We start from the raw sequence: 17134 nt of genomic DNA, 5'->3' as shown, positions 1-17134 counted from the left end.
TCGGCACGCGCTCCCGTGCCCCGCAAACTTTTGCTCCCGACTGTACATGTTCACAAAAGTCTTGTTTCTGATGTACATGTTTTTATTGAGTGCCATCTTTTATGTTTGGGGGCCGAATTGTGCCAAATGCATTCTGCATTCAATTTATGCCTTGTACCTTTGTATTTTTATCTTTGTCTCTTTTTGTTGCCACTTGGTTCAGTTGTAACAATCTTTGTATCATGTTCCCCTTATATAATGCCCGAAAGGGCCTTTATGGTTAAAATAAATAACTACATAGTGTTGCAAGCCAGGTTGTCTTCGACTTCTTCAATTGACATACAATGCATAATTTACAACAAACTTGTCACTCTTTTTGCATTCATTTTCCAGATCTTTATGACGGAGGACCGTACAGAGATGGCAACGCCGGCAGCCATATTCGAACCCACGATCACTGAGGAAACGACGACGTCGAAATTAAAGCGAAAGTACAAAGAGTCACCATTCATGGTGTTTGGTAAGAGCTTGGTGCCACCTGTTGTTGATTCCAAAGTGTTCCTTCTGTTAAGATAGTGCCAGTTGCACGGGATATAAATGATGAGGGATGACCTTCCGTACAGAAGCTGTGGGTGTTGTACCCTATCATAGCCATGTTGTTTGAACAAACTTGGAACTTCCTCATATTTTTTACTCTTCAGTTTTGTTCCGTTAAAATTTATACTCTTGCAAGCATAATATTGGGTGGGTAAAATTCGCTAGGCTTTATGTGGTGTACATTTTGTTGCACCAAATGCACCAAAACGTGAATTCTAGTATGAAACAATTTAACTGATATGACGACTTATGTTTGTAATGGGATTAAGGAAGCACTTTTACCTAAGTTCACACTTTTCGTAATCTGGTCTGCTTATTCTTCCACATCCTTATGGAAAACTTCAATGGCACTTTTCCTTGTGCTCGGGAGTCACAGTCTGTTGTACGCCAAGTATATGGCTGCCGTGAGAGTGGTGATTCAGTTGTTCATGACACCGCAGGTGCTGGTGGGGATTGGTTTCAGGCATCATTCACTGGAATTCTAGATGTTTCAGACATAGGTTGTTATGTTAAGGTTATCTTGAGAAAGAGAATTATTGTCATATCCGTAACCCTTTGAGTGCCATGCCCGAGTTTGGGACCGTTCGGCTGGGCTGGGGGCGCGCTGGAGCGATCCCAGTGGCACCGCGCCGTGGCGCGAATTCGTCCTAATTAGCCGTTTGCTCGTCCCATTGCGCTGCCAGTTGCAACGGCGAGCACTGAGTTAAAGCTTTCTGTCTGTTAAAAAACTGTGATAATTTTTTTAGGGAGGCGAACTTCTGCTAAGAAAGGTTGCTTGTTTGTCAGGTATCCGGGGTGGAGGAAATGATCCAGGCATAAAAACATTTGCCGTTTGCGAAGTGTGTCTCGCAAGTGCAAGACAGCGTCGACTGTAACATCCGCCTCGAGATAAATGCTCTTTTTCTTTATGGTTTCGCTAGCTGTTCGAAGTCGGGAATATTAAGACAAAGATGAGGATGCAATATTGTTTAAATTGTATTTTTGTGCACAGCACAGCTGTGCACGAAAAGGTCAGTGCTCTTAGAAACTCTGAGTTACCGACTGTTGGAAGCATGCTGCGCTTGTTCAGATTCATCCGAATGAAGTAAATGACGAAGCACGCACAGCCTAATCACAACACTGGATCAAGCTCTAATAAAAAACCGAAATCGTACGTCAATAAGGCGTCCGCTTATCTGTTCCGAGGTATTTTGAGCGGGCCAAACAACAAAATAAAAAAAATATTACTATTCGCCGCGACACCTTGCTATGTTAGTGCACATCTGTCGCTGCCGTCAGTGGTAGAATCGCAATTCATGTACGTGCGTATAACCCACTTATAATTTTATTAGTGAAGAGAGTGGTCTCCAATCGACTTGCATTTTCATCGTTATAGCGCCGCCTGTTTTTAGCCTATTTTTTATGTGACCGCAGAATGATAATTTTGAACACTGTTGCGGTTCACAACTAATAAAACAAATATGCGTCACTATTCGTCTTGTTTGCTCTTTAGGCACAATTAAATTTTATATATCTTGAGTCTTTGTGCCAAAAAGGGATCGTCCAAATTCCTTCACTCTCTCTCTGCAAGAAAAGATTATTTAATTTTAAGTTTCAGTCCTGAATGTTTAGTTACTGGCCTTTGTGACGTGCCCTGTCTTCGTCCTCTTTATGGAGCTTTCAATTTATACGTTTAACATTGCCAACACACTCTTATTGGTTGACCGAGGAATGTCCTAGGGTTTGATGTTTTAAAGTTCCTTGCAAAAATAATGCTTGCTGTAGGTTGACTACATCCTTTTAATACTATAAAAAAGAACTAGAGTACAGCCGTCAGTGTAAATCCCTTTTCAACTATGCAATCAAGTCAGTGCGCAATATGGGCTATGATTATCTGTATCATCTGCGCTCATGTCTTTCGCTGCTTACTCGCCTTTTTTTGCAAGCATTGGGGAACGAAATTGGTAGAAATTACTGTGAGAGCGCAGGTGGGCTTGTGTGTATATTAACAATATGGATGAATTGCCCAGATACTGGATCGAAAGAACTAAAAATATCAAGCGTGTAAGAAAGATACCTTCTTCTGTCTCTTCCACGGTTGATGCTTCTAGTTTTCTCGACCCAGTCTCCACTAATTCATCAAAATGGAAAATTGGCAGGTAAGCAAAGTGAGCTGGGTTCTCAAATTTAATCCTGTTTAAAAAATAGTAACTGCATAATCAAGTTTATTTTGTTGACACCCACGGGGAACCATCCTAGCTATTACATTAGGAACATCTAACATTGCCAACACGCTCAAATTGGTCGACCTAGGACGTTCTAGTATCTAATTTTGACAGACCTTTAGGAAGTAATTATACTTGTTGTGGGCTAACTACATCATCTAAATAATATATAGGGAATCTAGAATACAGCCGTCAATTTCCTTTCAATTATGCGTTCAAGTCAGTATGCAATAGGGGCTACGATTATCTGCCTAATTTTTCCTCAAGTCTTTTGCCGGTTACCCGCTTTCTCTTGTTAACATCGGGGAACGAAATTGGCGGGCAAGCAAAGTCAGCTTAATTCTCAAAGTTAAAGTTGTTTATAAAAAAATGGTAGCTGCATATTCGGGTTTCGTTTGTGGACCGCCATGGGGAACCATCGTAGCTATTACATTAAGGACTTATCGTAAAATGTCAGCCATGGATTGCGGGCCCCATGGGCGCCAGCTCAGTCCTCCCTGAAGCAATGCAAAACTCCTGCATGCTCTCGTGTGTGACCTACGAAAAGTCCCTATAAATGTGACAAGCAAGCGTAGCTGCGTTACTGAATCATGTGACAAGATAGAGAAGCAATAATTAAACCTGTCCTCCGCACAGCGGGCGATTCATGCTTCTGGCGGTCTTTCTTGAATCGCCTCCCAGGGACCAAACAAACCTTTTCGGGAGACAGATGTACTTTTGTGTTTAACGCGATGCTGTGTCATTTTGGTACCTTTTTCATTGGGTACATTACTTTAACAAGCACGAATCCAGCACGACAAGCGCACCAGCCTCCCGCGTCGTCTGCTCCTCGTGCTTCTAACAAGTATCGGCGTGTCTCGCCAGGGGGAGGAGTGGTGCTGCATATGCGCAGCGTAACTTCAGCCGCACAGCCCTATACTCGGACATGCTCCCGTGCAACTTTCCACCATTCAACGGCTAAACTCAAGCTGCCAAAATTTTTGTGTATCACCATTAATGGGCAATCAACGAAAGCAAATTTTTGCTTAGTGGTATATTACCGGCTAATGGCTTGTGCAAACTTTATTTAGTCAACTTTGTCCATCTGAGGGTCCAGGCTTTCCCGCACCTGTGGAAAAGACAGTTAAAGGGTTAAAGGGATACTACAACGAAATTTCGGTGCTCATTTTTCGGTCTATATGTGTTCAAAAAAGCAGCATCACATCGAGCACACCAATATCTTGTTAAAAAAGTCACAAAAAGTAATTTTAAAACAGATTAAACGATTAGCAAAGAGCACCTGGTGGATGTCGCTAATGCCTCGTTTGTAATGCCCGTCTAGGAACCTTGACAGCTAGTGACGGAGGTTGTCTCGTCTCCGGCCACGACGAGAGAAGAGGAGCAGGAGGAACTCCCCTCTTCCCGAGAATGCCTTTTGTGTGTCGCAGAAGTCGCTATTGTCCCCCTACAAGATTACAGAAAATTAACCCGTCACTCAAAATTCGTACAAAAGCAGCCACTTCGGTGGCTGGAACGACGAGGCCGTCCTCTCGACGTCAGCCTCGCCGTAGCTTTGCTCGTCTTGAGACGACCTACGTCACGATTGCGTTGGATGTCACTTGGTCTCCGCTGGGACTTCTCCGAGCGCTTGCCAGAGTGGGCCGTTTATAGCAAAAAATACAGCCATCAGGCTCAAAATACAAATGTGCGATTGTCGTTTACGGATATTGTGGATCATATTCAACCTAGTTTTGAACACGAGGGGAATATTTCAAATTTCGTTCAAGTATTCCTTTAAAGGTAGCTTAAGCCTAATTTAGGAAAAGTTACTTGGTTGAAAGAGAGAATGGACTAATTTTTTAGTTTTTAGACCTAGGGATATGACCAAAAGGAATTGAACTTGGACCCTATCTTCCCGTGCTCATGTCTTCAATAATGCAAAGTGCAAGTTCGTCTGCTCCTTGCGCAGGGGTTGCAGTGATGTCAGGATGCCGAGCTCTGATTGGCTCTGATTGGAAAGTTAGTGGGTAGACTTCAAGGCAGCTAGCAATGAGGTCTAGGCACTATCTTTCCGATCGAAGCCCGGCGTTTTGACGTCACCAGAACCCCTGCGTAAGATGCAGTCATGACACAAGCATACCGACTAGTCCTAGCAGGTGATTTAAAGACTAAACATTGTTTCTTTATAAAAGTGAAGAAAGGCATTTATCTATGGCATTGCAACAGAAGAAGGCCACTCTCCCCCCCTCCGTTTCTTTCAACATTTCTAGTAAACAGTTTGGGGAAGGGAAGGGAAGGGAGATCCCCCTCTCATTCCCAAATTTTTCCAATGTCCCGACACCTATTCACTCACTTATTGCCATTGTGATGGGTCTGATCTCTCTGTAGGTTAGATCAACCCTCCAGTAACAGACGTCATTAGAACCGGTTATCCACAATGTGCCCGTTGAGATTGCATTGAATATTACTGCGAAATCTTGAGGGTTTGCTTTCTTTTTTTTCATTTGGGTTGATGTATTCAATTTTCTTAGCTGCGGTTCATAGTCGCCTTGTCTTCTCCCCAGTCCAAGCTGGCATGGGTCCTGCTATAATTTGCCCTACCCTTGCAGTCCACATCATTTAGTACTAAAGTTTTGCCTCACTTTCCCTTTGTATACTGAAGTAGTCATTTATCTTTGACCGGGAACTGGAGCAACTTCTCCGATTCCCCTTTTATGACATTCCCTTCTCCCTGCTTAGTAATGTGCAACTGCAAAAGGTACTAATTCCTTGTTCCATTATCAGCTGAGTGATGGCCCTATGAGAGATAACTAGCTTGCCTGAGCAATTGCAGTGGTTCTGCATTTAGTTTAGTTTCGTTTCAGTCTGCATGTGAACCAAGTGATACAGTGTCTAGTGGTGAACTCTTTGGGTGGTTCCCGAAAAACGGGAGTTTTGACTATGGAACGGGAGGTGGTAGGTCGTTTCCAGGATCAAATTAACTCTTAGGATATTATGGTAATTGTGTTAAATCTGTTTTTGATTCGCAAGCAAAGTTGTAGCAAAGTGTAGAGTCTGAAATAATAATTCTTCAGAAGATTGTTTAGATAAATTGTTTCATGATTGTCATATCACATTAATATGGACTCAGTTATTATGGATACCCCACAATGTGGACACCGTTTTCGGGAACAAACTTGGAAAATACATGCATTTTTGTCTCATTAATCTGGACAACTCACATTATGAACGATGTTTGGGGGGAGCTGAGGCGTCCATACTAACGAGATATTACTGTATGAGCATTACTCACAAGTAAACCATCACGACCCTGCCACAGCTATAATCTGGGGTATCAATAGTGATTGGCTATATCCAGTTAGTGAAAGTAATGATAGAAGCACCTGCACATGACTTTATTTTTATGTATTGCAATGAACACTGCAATTATAACGATGATGAGTAAAGAGCTGCCTCAACTCGCTTCCCCACGTTAGGTTGCCAATGAAAATATCTGAATGGATGAATTGGTAATATTTATTTATTTATTTATTTAGTATACCCTCAGGGCCAAAGGCATTAGAGAGGGGAGTGGTTACAATCAAGAAGAAATTAAACAAACAGAGTACAGCAAAAATGGTAATACAAATAAACAAAAAATGGCATATAATCATACAATGTTAGCTAAGGCGTTCTTGAAGTGATGGGAGTCTTCGATAGTGGCTATTGAAGCAGGAAGGCGATTCCACTCGTCAGATGTGCGTGGCAGAAATGACTGAAAGAAAGCGTTAGTTCTGGCTGATGGAATTCCAACCTTATTAGCTTGATCAAACCGAGATGAGATGTACTGAGGAGGTAAAATAAGTTTGTCGTGCAGATGTGAATGGTAAAACAATTTATGAAAGAGACTGAGACGAAAAGCTTTACGGCAAGATGCGAGAGATGGCAGGCTGAGGCTAGACTTCATTGAACTTATGCTCGCGGTTCGGTTATAGTTAGAAAGTATAAAACGAACAGAATTATTTTGGACCATTTCGAGTGAGTTTATTAGGTTTTCTTGGCTGGGATCCCAAACTGACGTGGCGTATTCCAATTTAGAGCGAATTAGTGTGGTGTAAAGCAGTAGTTTTAATGACGAAGATGCTCGGGCAAAGTTACGTCGAAGGTATCCCAACATCCGGTTAGCATTATTAATCACGTATGTGGTATGGGCGGTCCAAGTCAGATCATGGGAAATATGAATGCCAAGATACTTGTATGAGGATACAGGGTCAAGGGGTATGTTATTAAGGCAGTATTTTGGCAATTGGCAAGGTTTTCTGGACACATGCCTTAGTTTACACTTGTTAATATTTAATTCCATGCGCCATGCTTCGCACCAGACAGAGATAGCGTTAAGGTCAGATTGAAGGCAGATTATGTCATTATCGCAAGTTATTTCACGAAAAAGTACGCAGTCATCAGCAAACAAGTGAATGTGGGAGGAAACAGTTGACGCGAGATCATTAATGTAAATAAGAAAAAGAAGAGGACCAAGCACCGAGCCTTGCGGTACACCAGAGTGGACACTGCGCGGCTCGGATGTTAGATCGTTAGCTGAAAAAAATTGTGAACGGTTAATAAGAAAGAATTCAAGCCACGTGAGAAGTTTGTGACCAAGGTTTAGTTGACGCAGTTTATAGAGCAGCAGCTTATGACAGACCTTATCGAATGCTTTGGAAAAATCTAAAAATATGCAATCTGCTGATGATGAGTGGTCGAGGATGATATTCATTTTATGCATGAAGGACACCAGTTGTGTTTCACAGGAGTAAGTTTTTCGAAAACCATGTTGCGCGAATGTAAAAAATGAATTCGATTCGAGAAAGTTAGCAAGATTGGAAAACAGAATATGTTCAAGAATTTTACAGGGGATACTGGTGAGTGATATGGGTCGGTAGTTGAGTGCAGAGGTCTTTTTACCTGATTTGTGGCGTGGAATCACCTTCCCGACTTTCCATTCCGCGGGTAGAAAACCATTGTCGAGTGACTGCTGAAAGATCTTTGTTAGTATGATAGAGGAATAAACACTTGTGCTTTTTAAGAATTTTGGATTAACTAGATCGCAACCAGGGGCAGAAGAAGGCTTTAATGATCTAAGTAGGTGTTCTACCCCAGCTGGCTCAATCAATATGGGAAACATTACTGCGTAATCGTACGAATGAACGAAGGGTAGAGAGGGATCCGCAGATTCTGAAAAGTTGCGTATAAAACATTCATTAAGAGTGGACGCGCACAGGTTAGATGGGATTACATTATCAGTATCGTCGATGAGGATTATTTTATTATCATCTTTCGGATTTATAATGCGCCAGAACGTTTTAGTGTCGGTTGCTAGCATTAAAGGTAACGTTTGCTGTTGAAATTCTTCCTTGGCTTTTTTTACTGCTGAGACATATTCGTCGGCAGCCTGTTTGTAAGGTATCCTGCGGTCATCATTTGAAGATCGCTTGGCTGATTTAAAAAGACGTTTTTTTTTGTTTGACAAACGCTTGATGTGAAGATTGTACCATGGTGCGTTACGATTATGACGAACAGTATAAGTAGGGATGTATTTATTGGTTAGCTCGTTAACTTTCGCCAAATATAAATTCCAGTTAGCTTGTACGCTACGAAGATTGAAATCCTTCAAAAATATGTCAAGGAAAGCTGATAGTTCATTATTGATAGCTTCAAAATTAGCTTTTTTATAGTTTCGAAAAGTTTTCGACTTTTTAGGAGCTAAAGGTCTCGACAGGTTAACGTGAAATGAAAGGAGGGCATGGTCGCTTAAACCAGGCAAATAAGTAATGTCCGAAATGAAATCAGATCTGGAGGACAATACGAGGTCAAGGGTGTTAGCTGCCGACTGGGTGATTTTCGTAGGCTGCTTGACAACTTGTGTAAATGAAAAAACAGAGCAAAAGTCTAAAAACTCCTTCGCTAGAGAGGAGACAGGGTGCATCAGGGGTGGTTCACTGTTCCATGTTATGTTCGGGATGTTAAAATCGCCAAGCAAAAATAAAGGCAACGTGGGAAAGCGCGATGAAACAATGTTTGTTGCGTCGTGAAGCTCATTCACAAATGTGGAGGAATAAGTGGGGGGACGATAACACGCACCAACAATTAATTTTTGATGAGTTAGCTCAATGAGAGCCCACACAATTTCAAGGTTACTGGAAATATGAATGCATTGCGATGAGAAGTCTTTGGAAATGGCCAGAAGGACGCCACCGCCCTGACGAAAGGTGCAATCGCAACGATAAATGGAAAAATTATTAGCGCTCGAAAAAATTTCACAATCCCGAACATACGAGTGCAGCCACGTCTCGGTTAAAACTATTACGTCAGCATTGCAGGTGTCTATGGCAGAGGTTAAGGAATCGTGCTTGTTAACAATGCTGCGAACGTTAGAAAAAATAAATGATACAAACGCTAAGTTTTGTCCACTGCCCCTCGCGTTTCCCTACGTGGTGGCACGTGCCGCGGTGCTTGGATGACTGTTCACTTGTGCCAGTAGTGGCGCATGCTCGATTACGCTATCACTCAACAGATGGTAGACGTAATGCTTGTTGTTGATGATAACTTTGTTGTAACGCAGCTGGAAGGTGGGTGCGCCCGGTTGGTTTTTCGCAAACGCAATTAACTTCTTACGCGCGTGTCGCGTGGCGGGCGAGAAGTCTTCACTGACCGTTACGTTTGTTGCGTTCAATTTTGTACGCGCGGAAAGTATATTCCCCTTTATTTTATAACTTGAAAATTTGACTATGATAGGACGGCATTTACTCGGCGAGTGGGTACCGAGACGATGAGCCCGTTCGATTACATTGTCAGGTAGGACGTCAAATAGGCCTGTTAAAACGCTTTTTATCTATTGGATGCACAGTTCCTTAGACTACCATAAAAGACCATGGGAGCGCCCACTTCGTTCAAGCACCCACTAGTAACCTTTCCCAGATTTGGAAATTCTGCAAAATATATGGGAAGCACCTGATTTGACTGGAAGCACCCATGCCTAGTTTAACCCAGTTATCAGTGAAAGTGGGTCGGGCGCGCTTCCGGTATTTTACGGTAATCTACCCTTTTTGGAAGGCTCTCTTGCTATCCCATTTGTTGAGGAGAAGATAGATAGGCTGAATAATGTAATTTGACTTTCCTAAATTGGGTCGCGAATCTTTGTGACATTTTGAATCAGTTCATTTATTCCCAATGAAATTGACCTGTCTTGTTGAGTTTCTGTGACAAACCAGGAGCGCTTGCAAATATATGGCATACACATCAAAGCAAAGAAAATGTGTCTTAGCCTGAGTGCTTTACAAGTCTGGGATTTTTGTTTCTTAAGAAAATGGTTTCTCAGGTTTGATTATCAACTGAGAGTGGTCAAAACCCTAATAAGCTTACAACTGGGTTCATTTGTTTTCGGTTGAACCAGTCTTGTACAAGGGGGACCTACTTGCGAGCTTAGCTGCCTTGAGGAAATTCCAGTTTGCTTTCAGATTAGATTGCTAACCTCTGTTTGTTGCCAATGGGGTCTACCAGCTAGGACCAGCATGCAGGCATAATGTTGTTAAGATTGAAAATAAATAATAAAAACACTTCCACATTATGTACATTTGCTTTTTAATGTTAGACTGGTGTTGTGGCAGTCAATATCCGTTAATATTTAAGTAAGCATATTTAACTTTTGTGTGTTGTTTTGTTGTTTAAATTCTGGTTTTAACGAGAGAACAATCCCTGTTCTGTCCATTATGTTGCCATTGTTGTCAGTGCAGTTTGCTTGCTGTTCTCCTTTCTCGTGCAATGTATCTTCCATATTTCAGCTTGGATTCAAAATGGCGTGGTATCTGGTCTTCCTTTTCTTCAGGTCTTACCGGCTGCCTCTGCGCCTGTGCTTACGGGGCCTACATGTACAGGAGGCGCAAGTTCTTCGACACATCCGTCTACATGATGCAGCTGCGAGTGGCTGCCCAAGGCACGGTGGTCGGCTTCCTGACCCTCGGCGTCTCGTACAGCCTGGTCCAGAGATACCTCCACCGGAATCAGGATTCTGATGAAGACGGGACCAGATAATAACCCAGAGACTAGCACACTTGTGGAGGCAACACGCCCAGATAGCTAGGCAGAAACTTGCTGGCACCGGCGAAATGTCTATGCTGATTGCAAGTTTGTCTGCTTCTTGAGCTGGGGTTGCGGTGACGTCAAAACGCCGAGCTCTGATTGGCTCCAATTGGAAAACACGTGGGTAGATCCCAAGGCAGCTAGCATTGGGGTCTACCCACTATTCCTCCATTGGAGCGAATCAAAGCTCGGTGTTTGGACGTCAGTGCAACCCCTGCGCAAGAAGCGGACAAACTTGCGATATGCATTACACCGTGTACAAGCTGCGTTGAAGTGCAGGCATCTCACTATTCTGGCATGTTTTGCTTTTGCTGTCTGGTTGCCTTCAGATAGAAAAATTTATTTTGTAATTGTTTTATGAAAAAGGGCTTTAGAAACAGATTTTTGTTTGTTAAAATACTAGAATATTTTGGAGCAGCAGTGGCCGGATAGGCATTTGATACCTGGATTAAATTAGTCTAATTTACCAGTACTGCGTTCATTGCTTATAATCACTGGCCACGAGGTGCCAACTGTGTCGCCTACTGTTAATGGATGATGAGAGACCGCTGGGAGTTATACCTTTGGGACGACTAACACCAAGTTTGTGTGCGTCTGTGGGTGGGCAGGTACGGATAGGCTCATGTCATACTTGCTGAAATGCTGATTTACTTATAAATTAAAGACGATGTGGATATGAAGTTTAACTCGAAATTTTATTTTGCATCCTAACTAATGCTATGTTTTCACTGTTTTGTGGATCCCTCAAGATATAACTTTTTGTGTTGACTTTTAAGCTTTCTTGTGCAGCAATCTTCTTTTTCTTCTGAGGTACGGAAAGAGTTTTCTGGGTACAACTGACCAATAAATGTGCATAATTGGCAGTATTTATCTGTCAAAAATTTTGTGAAGGTGTAGAGTTGATTTCTGCAGTGTAAAACAACATGCATGTGTTCTTTTCGAGAAAAAAAAAAAAAGAGTACTGACAGTGTAAAGTGAATGTAGTGCCCTTGTTTGGTTTTTAAATGGACACATTTTTATTATTACACATGCAAAAGCTTGTAATGAGAAATGTCGTACACAGACATGACGGATACTGGCAGTTGTGATAATTGGGATTTGTTCATGTATAAAGTTTTTAAATCCTGTTACTACAAATTCTTTGTTAAGTTGTGAATTCTGTTTATGTAGCTCTGCTGCAATAGCTAATGGCGATTCCTGCTCGCAGTCTACTACAATCATTAGTGTTACTGTCGCCATGTTACAAAAGTATTTTCACTGTGCCTAGGTATATTGTTTTTCTTTTCATAATAGTTAACTCGATACTGCATAGTATGGTGTTATTCTGCTGAACCAGGCAAAGCAAACTGATTACTCGGGTTTTTTGTCGGGTCATGAATATGTAAAATTTTGCTTGAAACACCAATGAAGCGAGAAAATGAACTATTTATTTTAATAAATGTTTCAAAGTTCCAGTTTACCAATGTTTCATTTTGCTCTTGAAGGTGCAGTGCAAAATGGTTTAATCTTTTTTTAGGAGACATTTTTTTATTTGTGCTTTGGGCGGTTTTATTAAAAGCAAAAATTATTAGCGTGCATGTTCTGCTTCTTTGTCACAAACACAATCAAGAGTCGCATCTCCTATTCCTAGAGAGAGTCCCGGGGCAGAGGAAAGATCTGAGCACGGCAATTGTTTCTTTTCAGTTATTGTACTCATGGCCCAAACTATTGACCACTCGTGTTGCATTCTCTGTTGCCATTGGGAAGACAGACTTGTAAAGTAATAACCGAGTCACTTTTTTTCTTTTGCCTGCCCTCTTTAAAAGAATAAATTGCCCTATTGATTGAAGACCGATGGCTTCGCTGGGTTTCCATAGGAGTTAAGCCTTTTTCTTCACTTTTTTCTCACGTAAGTTCGCTCTTTGTAATTTTTGTGGAAAAAAAGGCACCACCTGCGGGCAACGCTGCCCAAAATCGTAGCGCGATCGGTTAAGAAACCGAATTTCGCGGTACATTCATACAAGGAAGAAACATGCCCCAAACAGTAGGGGGTTTTAGGGAACCGTTTTGGCACATACGATACGATACGATCGGCTCTTCGGTATGGACTGCGCATGCGCGAGGTCACTGCTGCCTACCGCAAGTCCAGTGACCGTGCGGTCAAAGTGGCTGCCGTCAAGCATCTCGACTCGTTTATAGAACGGCTGTTTCGCTGCGGGAAGAGGCTTACTGAAGCTTCAAACGTGAACGAAAGCAGATCGAGTGTCAAACCGAAATTTTTATCGGTTCGGTTCCGGTTCGGGTTCACGGCTTTCGGTTCGGTTCCGGTTCAGTTACGGGGAGCAAAAAATAACGGTTCGAACCGGTTTGAACCGCTAAATTGAGAATATATTTTTCGCGTTGTTCTGGCAATATACACTATTTACGCCGTGAAACGATTAAGTATATAGTTTCTTCGATCGTCCGTGCAATTTACTTTTGTTTTTAGTTAGCATAAATATTGAATTCAGTTCTTTTATTTCGATGCAAGAGTAGAAAAAAATCTACATTAACATACATAACATCATGTTCATACGACTCCACATTTCTTTGTTTACCAGTAACATATATTTTTACCTGAATCAAAATGTTTAAATACGAGAGTAAAGAGTTGAGCGGGTTGGTGCATACCTGTAAATAGATCAGCTTCAAATTTAGAATTATACTGTGTTTTATTGTGCTTTCATCGTGTTTAAGTAAAATTCAAAAGTTCAAGCTGATCTATTTACACGGTATAAAATGTCGCAAAGTGTGGTAGGTCACCTGAAATACCCGTGGTTGGTTCAACTTTGTGTCGCAGTGCTAAAAATGAAATCGTGATTGTGTCCTTGAACTAAGGAATTAATTACATTACATAAAATTATGAAATGAGCACCTCGTGCTCATGCTAATTATGAAATAAGGTTTACGAAATACACTTCACAATATAAATGTATATGATGACGACACAACTGAGCTAAAAGCAATGAAATTTTCAGGATGTAACAAAGGTTTTAGGATAATTCCTTTCAGTTTATTTTTTATAGAAACACCGAGCGGCAATCCAAATGCTTGTTGTTCTAACCAAATATTGTTTACACTCAGCACCGCATGCATGTCACTAATCATCCAGCAAGAAGTAATCGCAATTGTTCACTCTAATTTACACGCACCTTCGCACTCAGATCGAATCTGGCCCAAAATAGGGCTTGCCCAAGTGAACATTTTCTTATGCAGAATAAGCTGGCATAGCCTGGCTGTTGAGGTTTGTTCTTGACAAGATGCCGGTCAATTTAATTTGCAAATGAGCATCACTTTTGCTAACTGATAATTTAAACTCGATAGCGTTAAGGAGCTCATGTCGCAGAAAAGCCGATGTCGGTGGCGTGACTGAAAAATCCTGATTGGTCGATAGGTTCTTGACGTCAGAGCTACATCATCCTCGCGCAAGAATTTCAAGGAACCCACAATGCTCACGTGAAACGTGACATCACGCGTGGAATGAGAGTGATTGAAACATGACATGTAATGCAAATTAAATGTCGCCGTATGTCTCATATGATTTCACTTTTGAAAGTAATTATTTTGCCTTAAAGGAGCTGTGCAACAATTTCAGGGCTTTGCTTAAATAATTGTGGAAGTTGATGCCTGACACTTCTGCAGTGAACTACAGAAAACAGATTTTGTCTGGATACCCTAGTTTTTATTTAAAAAATGAAAAAGATCCAGGGTTTTGCCGCCTCTCAACTCGGGCATCGTTTTCCGGGTCACGTGCACAGTGACGTCACTTGAGTAGGCGCGGACTTCCGCGCCTTGAGATTTTCATGGTGCACTGCTAGGTAGTCTTCTGCACTGGTTAGGGTCACTCCAAGTCCAAGGTATCTGTATCGGCTACTAACAGGAAGCGCAGTGTTCTGGATGGTGAGGGATTCAAGGCCCTCGCCCTGCCCGGAGAAAAGCACCACGGCCGACTTGTTGGCATTGAATTGCAGTCGAAGCCGAGCCGCTTCCACTTCGCAGGTGATCAGAAGTTTCCTCATATCTGAGACGTTGTCGGCCATCAGTACTAGATCATCTGCGAAAGCGAGCCCGGAGAGCTGCCATTCAACCATGTCTCCGTGTTGCATGTGTCGCAGAGTAAAGCCAATACCTGTGTGTTCTAGCCCCTTCTCCATGCCGGATGTATAGAGCATGTACAGAACGGGGGATAACGGACAAACCCTGACGTAGTCCCCTACGCACCGGAACGTCACCAGAAAAGACTCCGTTGAACGTTTCCATAACTTGATTTGCATCATATAGCCGCTTTATTAGCTCCTCCCAAGGTTCCGGCATGTTGAGCTGCTGGAGCCGCTTGATCAGCAAGGAATGGGGAACACTGTCGTAAGCTTTAGCAACGTCCAAAAAGTAACAAATAAGGTTCCACTTTTCCAACCGAGCGATCTCAATACATTGGGTCAGGGTGAACAAGTTGTCATCCAGTCGACGATCTCTGCGGCAACCGTTTTGTAGCTAGGTGAGAACACCAGCACCGTCGGCCCAATATGAGATGCGCCAATTAAGGATGGTTGCAAACAGCCTCTACCCGACGCCCTCTACCCAACGGTCGGCCAACTACTGAAATGAAAAGGATTCACACGTGCGCAGTTTGAGCCTGGCCCGCCTGCAGCAGGTCACTGTTTTTCGTTCGTGCGGCATATCGATATGGACTCATCAGATTCGTCTGAATCGAGCAACGATCAGAACGTGCCCCTAGATAGACGATTACCCGTTCTCATTAGAGAGTTTTAGTAGATCGTTCCGATACCTCCGATAGCCCCAATAACGATACTATGCATGCGCAAGGGAGGCGGTGGCGGAGTATCGGGATATCGTTATCGGAGTCATGGGAACGATCTACTAAAACTCTCTATTAAGACCCGCCGGGATCGCCTCCGAGAGAATGATAAGGCAGCTTTTGTTGCTAGCACGCCGAGAAAAACTGATCGACGTTATGCCTTTTGACTGAAGACACTTTTTGTTAAATCTTGGAGTTTGACAATAGACGGTTTTAGTACACCGTGTTTTCAAGCAACGCTTCCGTGGCGTAAGATCGGGCTGTGCCCTGTCGGCTACCGTTTACTTTGTCCTCGTCTTTTTGCTGTTTTGTATTTAATTGTGTCTGCATAGCAACTAGCCCAAACTTCTTCGTTAATCAACTATATTTCTTATACATAGGTCTTTTTTTAATGTTTTAATTTGACAGCGCTGTGTCCTGTCGGTTACCTTTTACTTTGTCCTCGTCATTGCGCTGTTTTGTTTTTAATTATGTCTGCATACCAACTAACCCACACTTCCACGTTAATCAACTTTTTTTTTATACATCGGGCTCTTTTCAATGTTTCAAATTGACAGCGCTGTGTCGTGTCGGTTACCTTTTACTTTGTACTTGTCTTTGCGCTGTTTTGTTTTTAATTATGTCTGCCACTTCCAAGCGTGCTTTCGCGCGAGCCCGGAGTGATAGAGGGTCTCTGAAAACCATTTACTAAAACTCTCTATTGATAAAAAGCACGAGCGCGGGGACGGAAGATCGTTAAGGCCTGGCGACCTCAATTTCCATTCTCGCGCTGTAAAGGCGTCGTTTGAGGCATCATTCGCGCGTGTAGCTTCGGCTTCGTGAAAGTGCATTTCACGGGCGCGCACCCGAGTGTGCTCCACTCGTCCGAGCGCTTGTGGCTTCGGCTGATTACTGCTTACTTCCACAACTTACTCACCAGGGTGTGACGTCACGGCAACGGCAGCGCCTTCATGGCAGCCCCTGTACGCCGTTCTTGCTCAGTGTTGGCAGTACAGCGGCAGCAAGTGATTTGAGCGTGTATCCGTAAATTTCAAAAATTAATTTTGTTATAAAAAACCAATATATTGCCGAGATGTTTTATAGACATGCTCAGGAAGGGCACCTAAATACATGGTTAACATTTTATAAAAATCGGTGACCATCAAAAATACGGTGGAAATACTTTTCAAGCCGCAGTCTCGCTTTAATAGACCGATCTCACAGCTAGTTCGAGTACGCCACCGCTTCCGCCATGCATCGTGGGAGCTGTAGTCTTTCTGCACGCGCGACAACCCCGCTGGAGGTCTGCGCGAGCAGAGCACGAGGCGGCATGAGCTCTATCGTGAACTGGTTGGCTTGCCTCCTATGAACTACAGTTATGGCGGCGGCACGCATGCGTGGAACGCTTGGTGAGATCGGTCTATTCATCGTACAAAAATACAGTCTG

At 42.7% G+C, this 17134-nt stretch overlaps 1 protein-coding gene across 1 annotated transcript; it reads left to right on the top strand.

Moving 5' to 3' along the window:
- Positions 1–218: 218 nt before the first annotated feature.
- Positions 219–12333, top strand: LOC8037053 (HIG1 domain family member 1A, mitochondrial-like). The gene is made up of 2 exons (XM_042289584.1): positions 219–499; positions 10621–12333. The coding sequence occupies exons 1-2, from the start codon at positions 238–240 to the stop codon at positions 10824–10826; spliced, it is 468 nt and encodes a 155-aa protein (XP_042145518.1). The 5' UTR covers positions 219–237; the 3' UTR covers positions 10827–12333.
- The last annotated feature ends 4801 nt before the right edge of the window (positions 12334–17134 follow it).

Source organism: Ixodes scapularis, unplaced genomic scaffold (genome assembly GCF_016920785.2).
Source record: "Ixodes scapularis isolate PalLabHiFi unplaced genomic scaffold, ASM1692078v2 PGA_scaffold0__279_contigs__length_252992795, whole genome shotgun sequence".
In the NCBI taxonomy this organism is placed as follows: domain Eukaryota; kingdom Metazoa; phylum Arthropoda; class Arachnida; order Ixodida; family Ixodidae; genus Ixodes; species Ixodes scapularis.
Note: the sequence above shows the minus strand (reverse complement) of the source record. Positions and strands in the feature narration are given on the sequence as shown.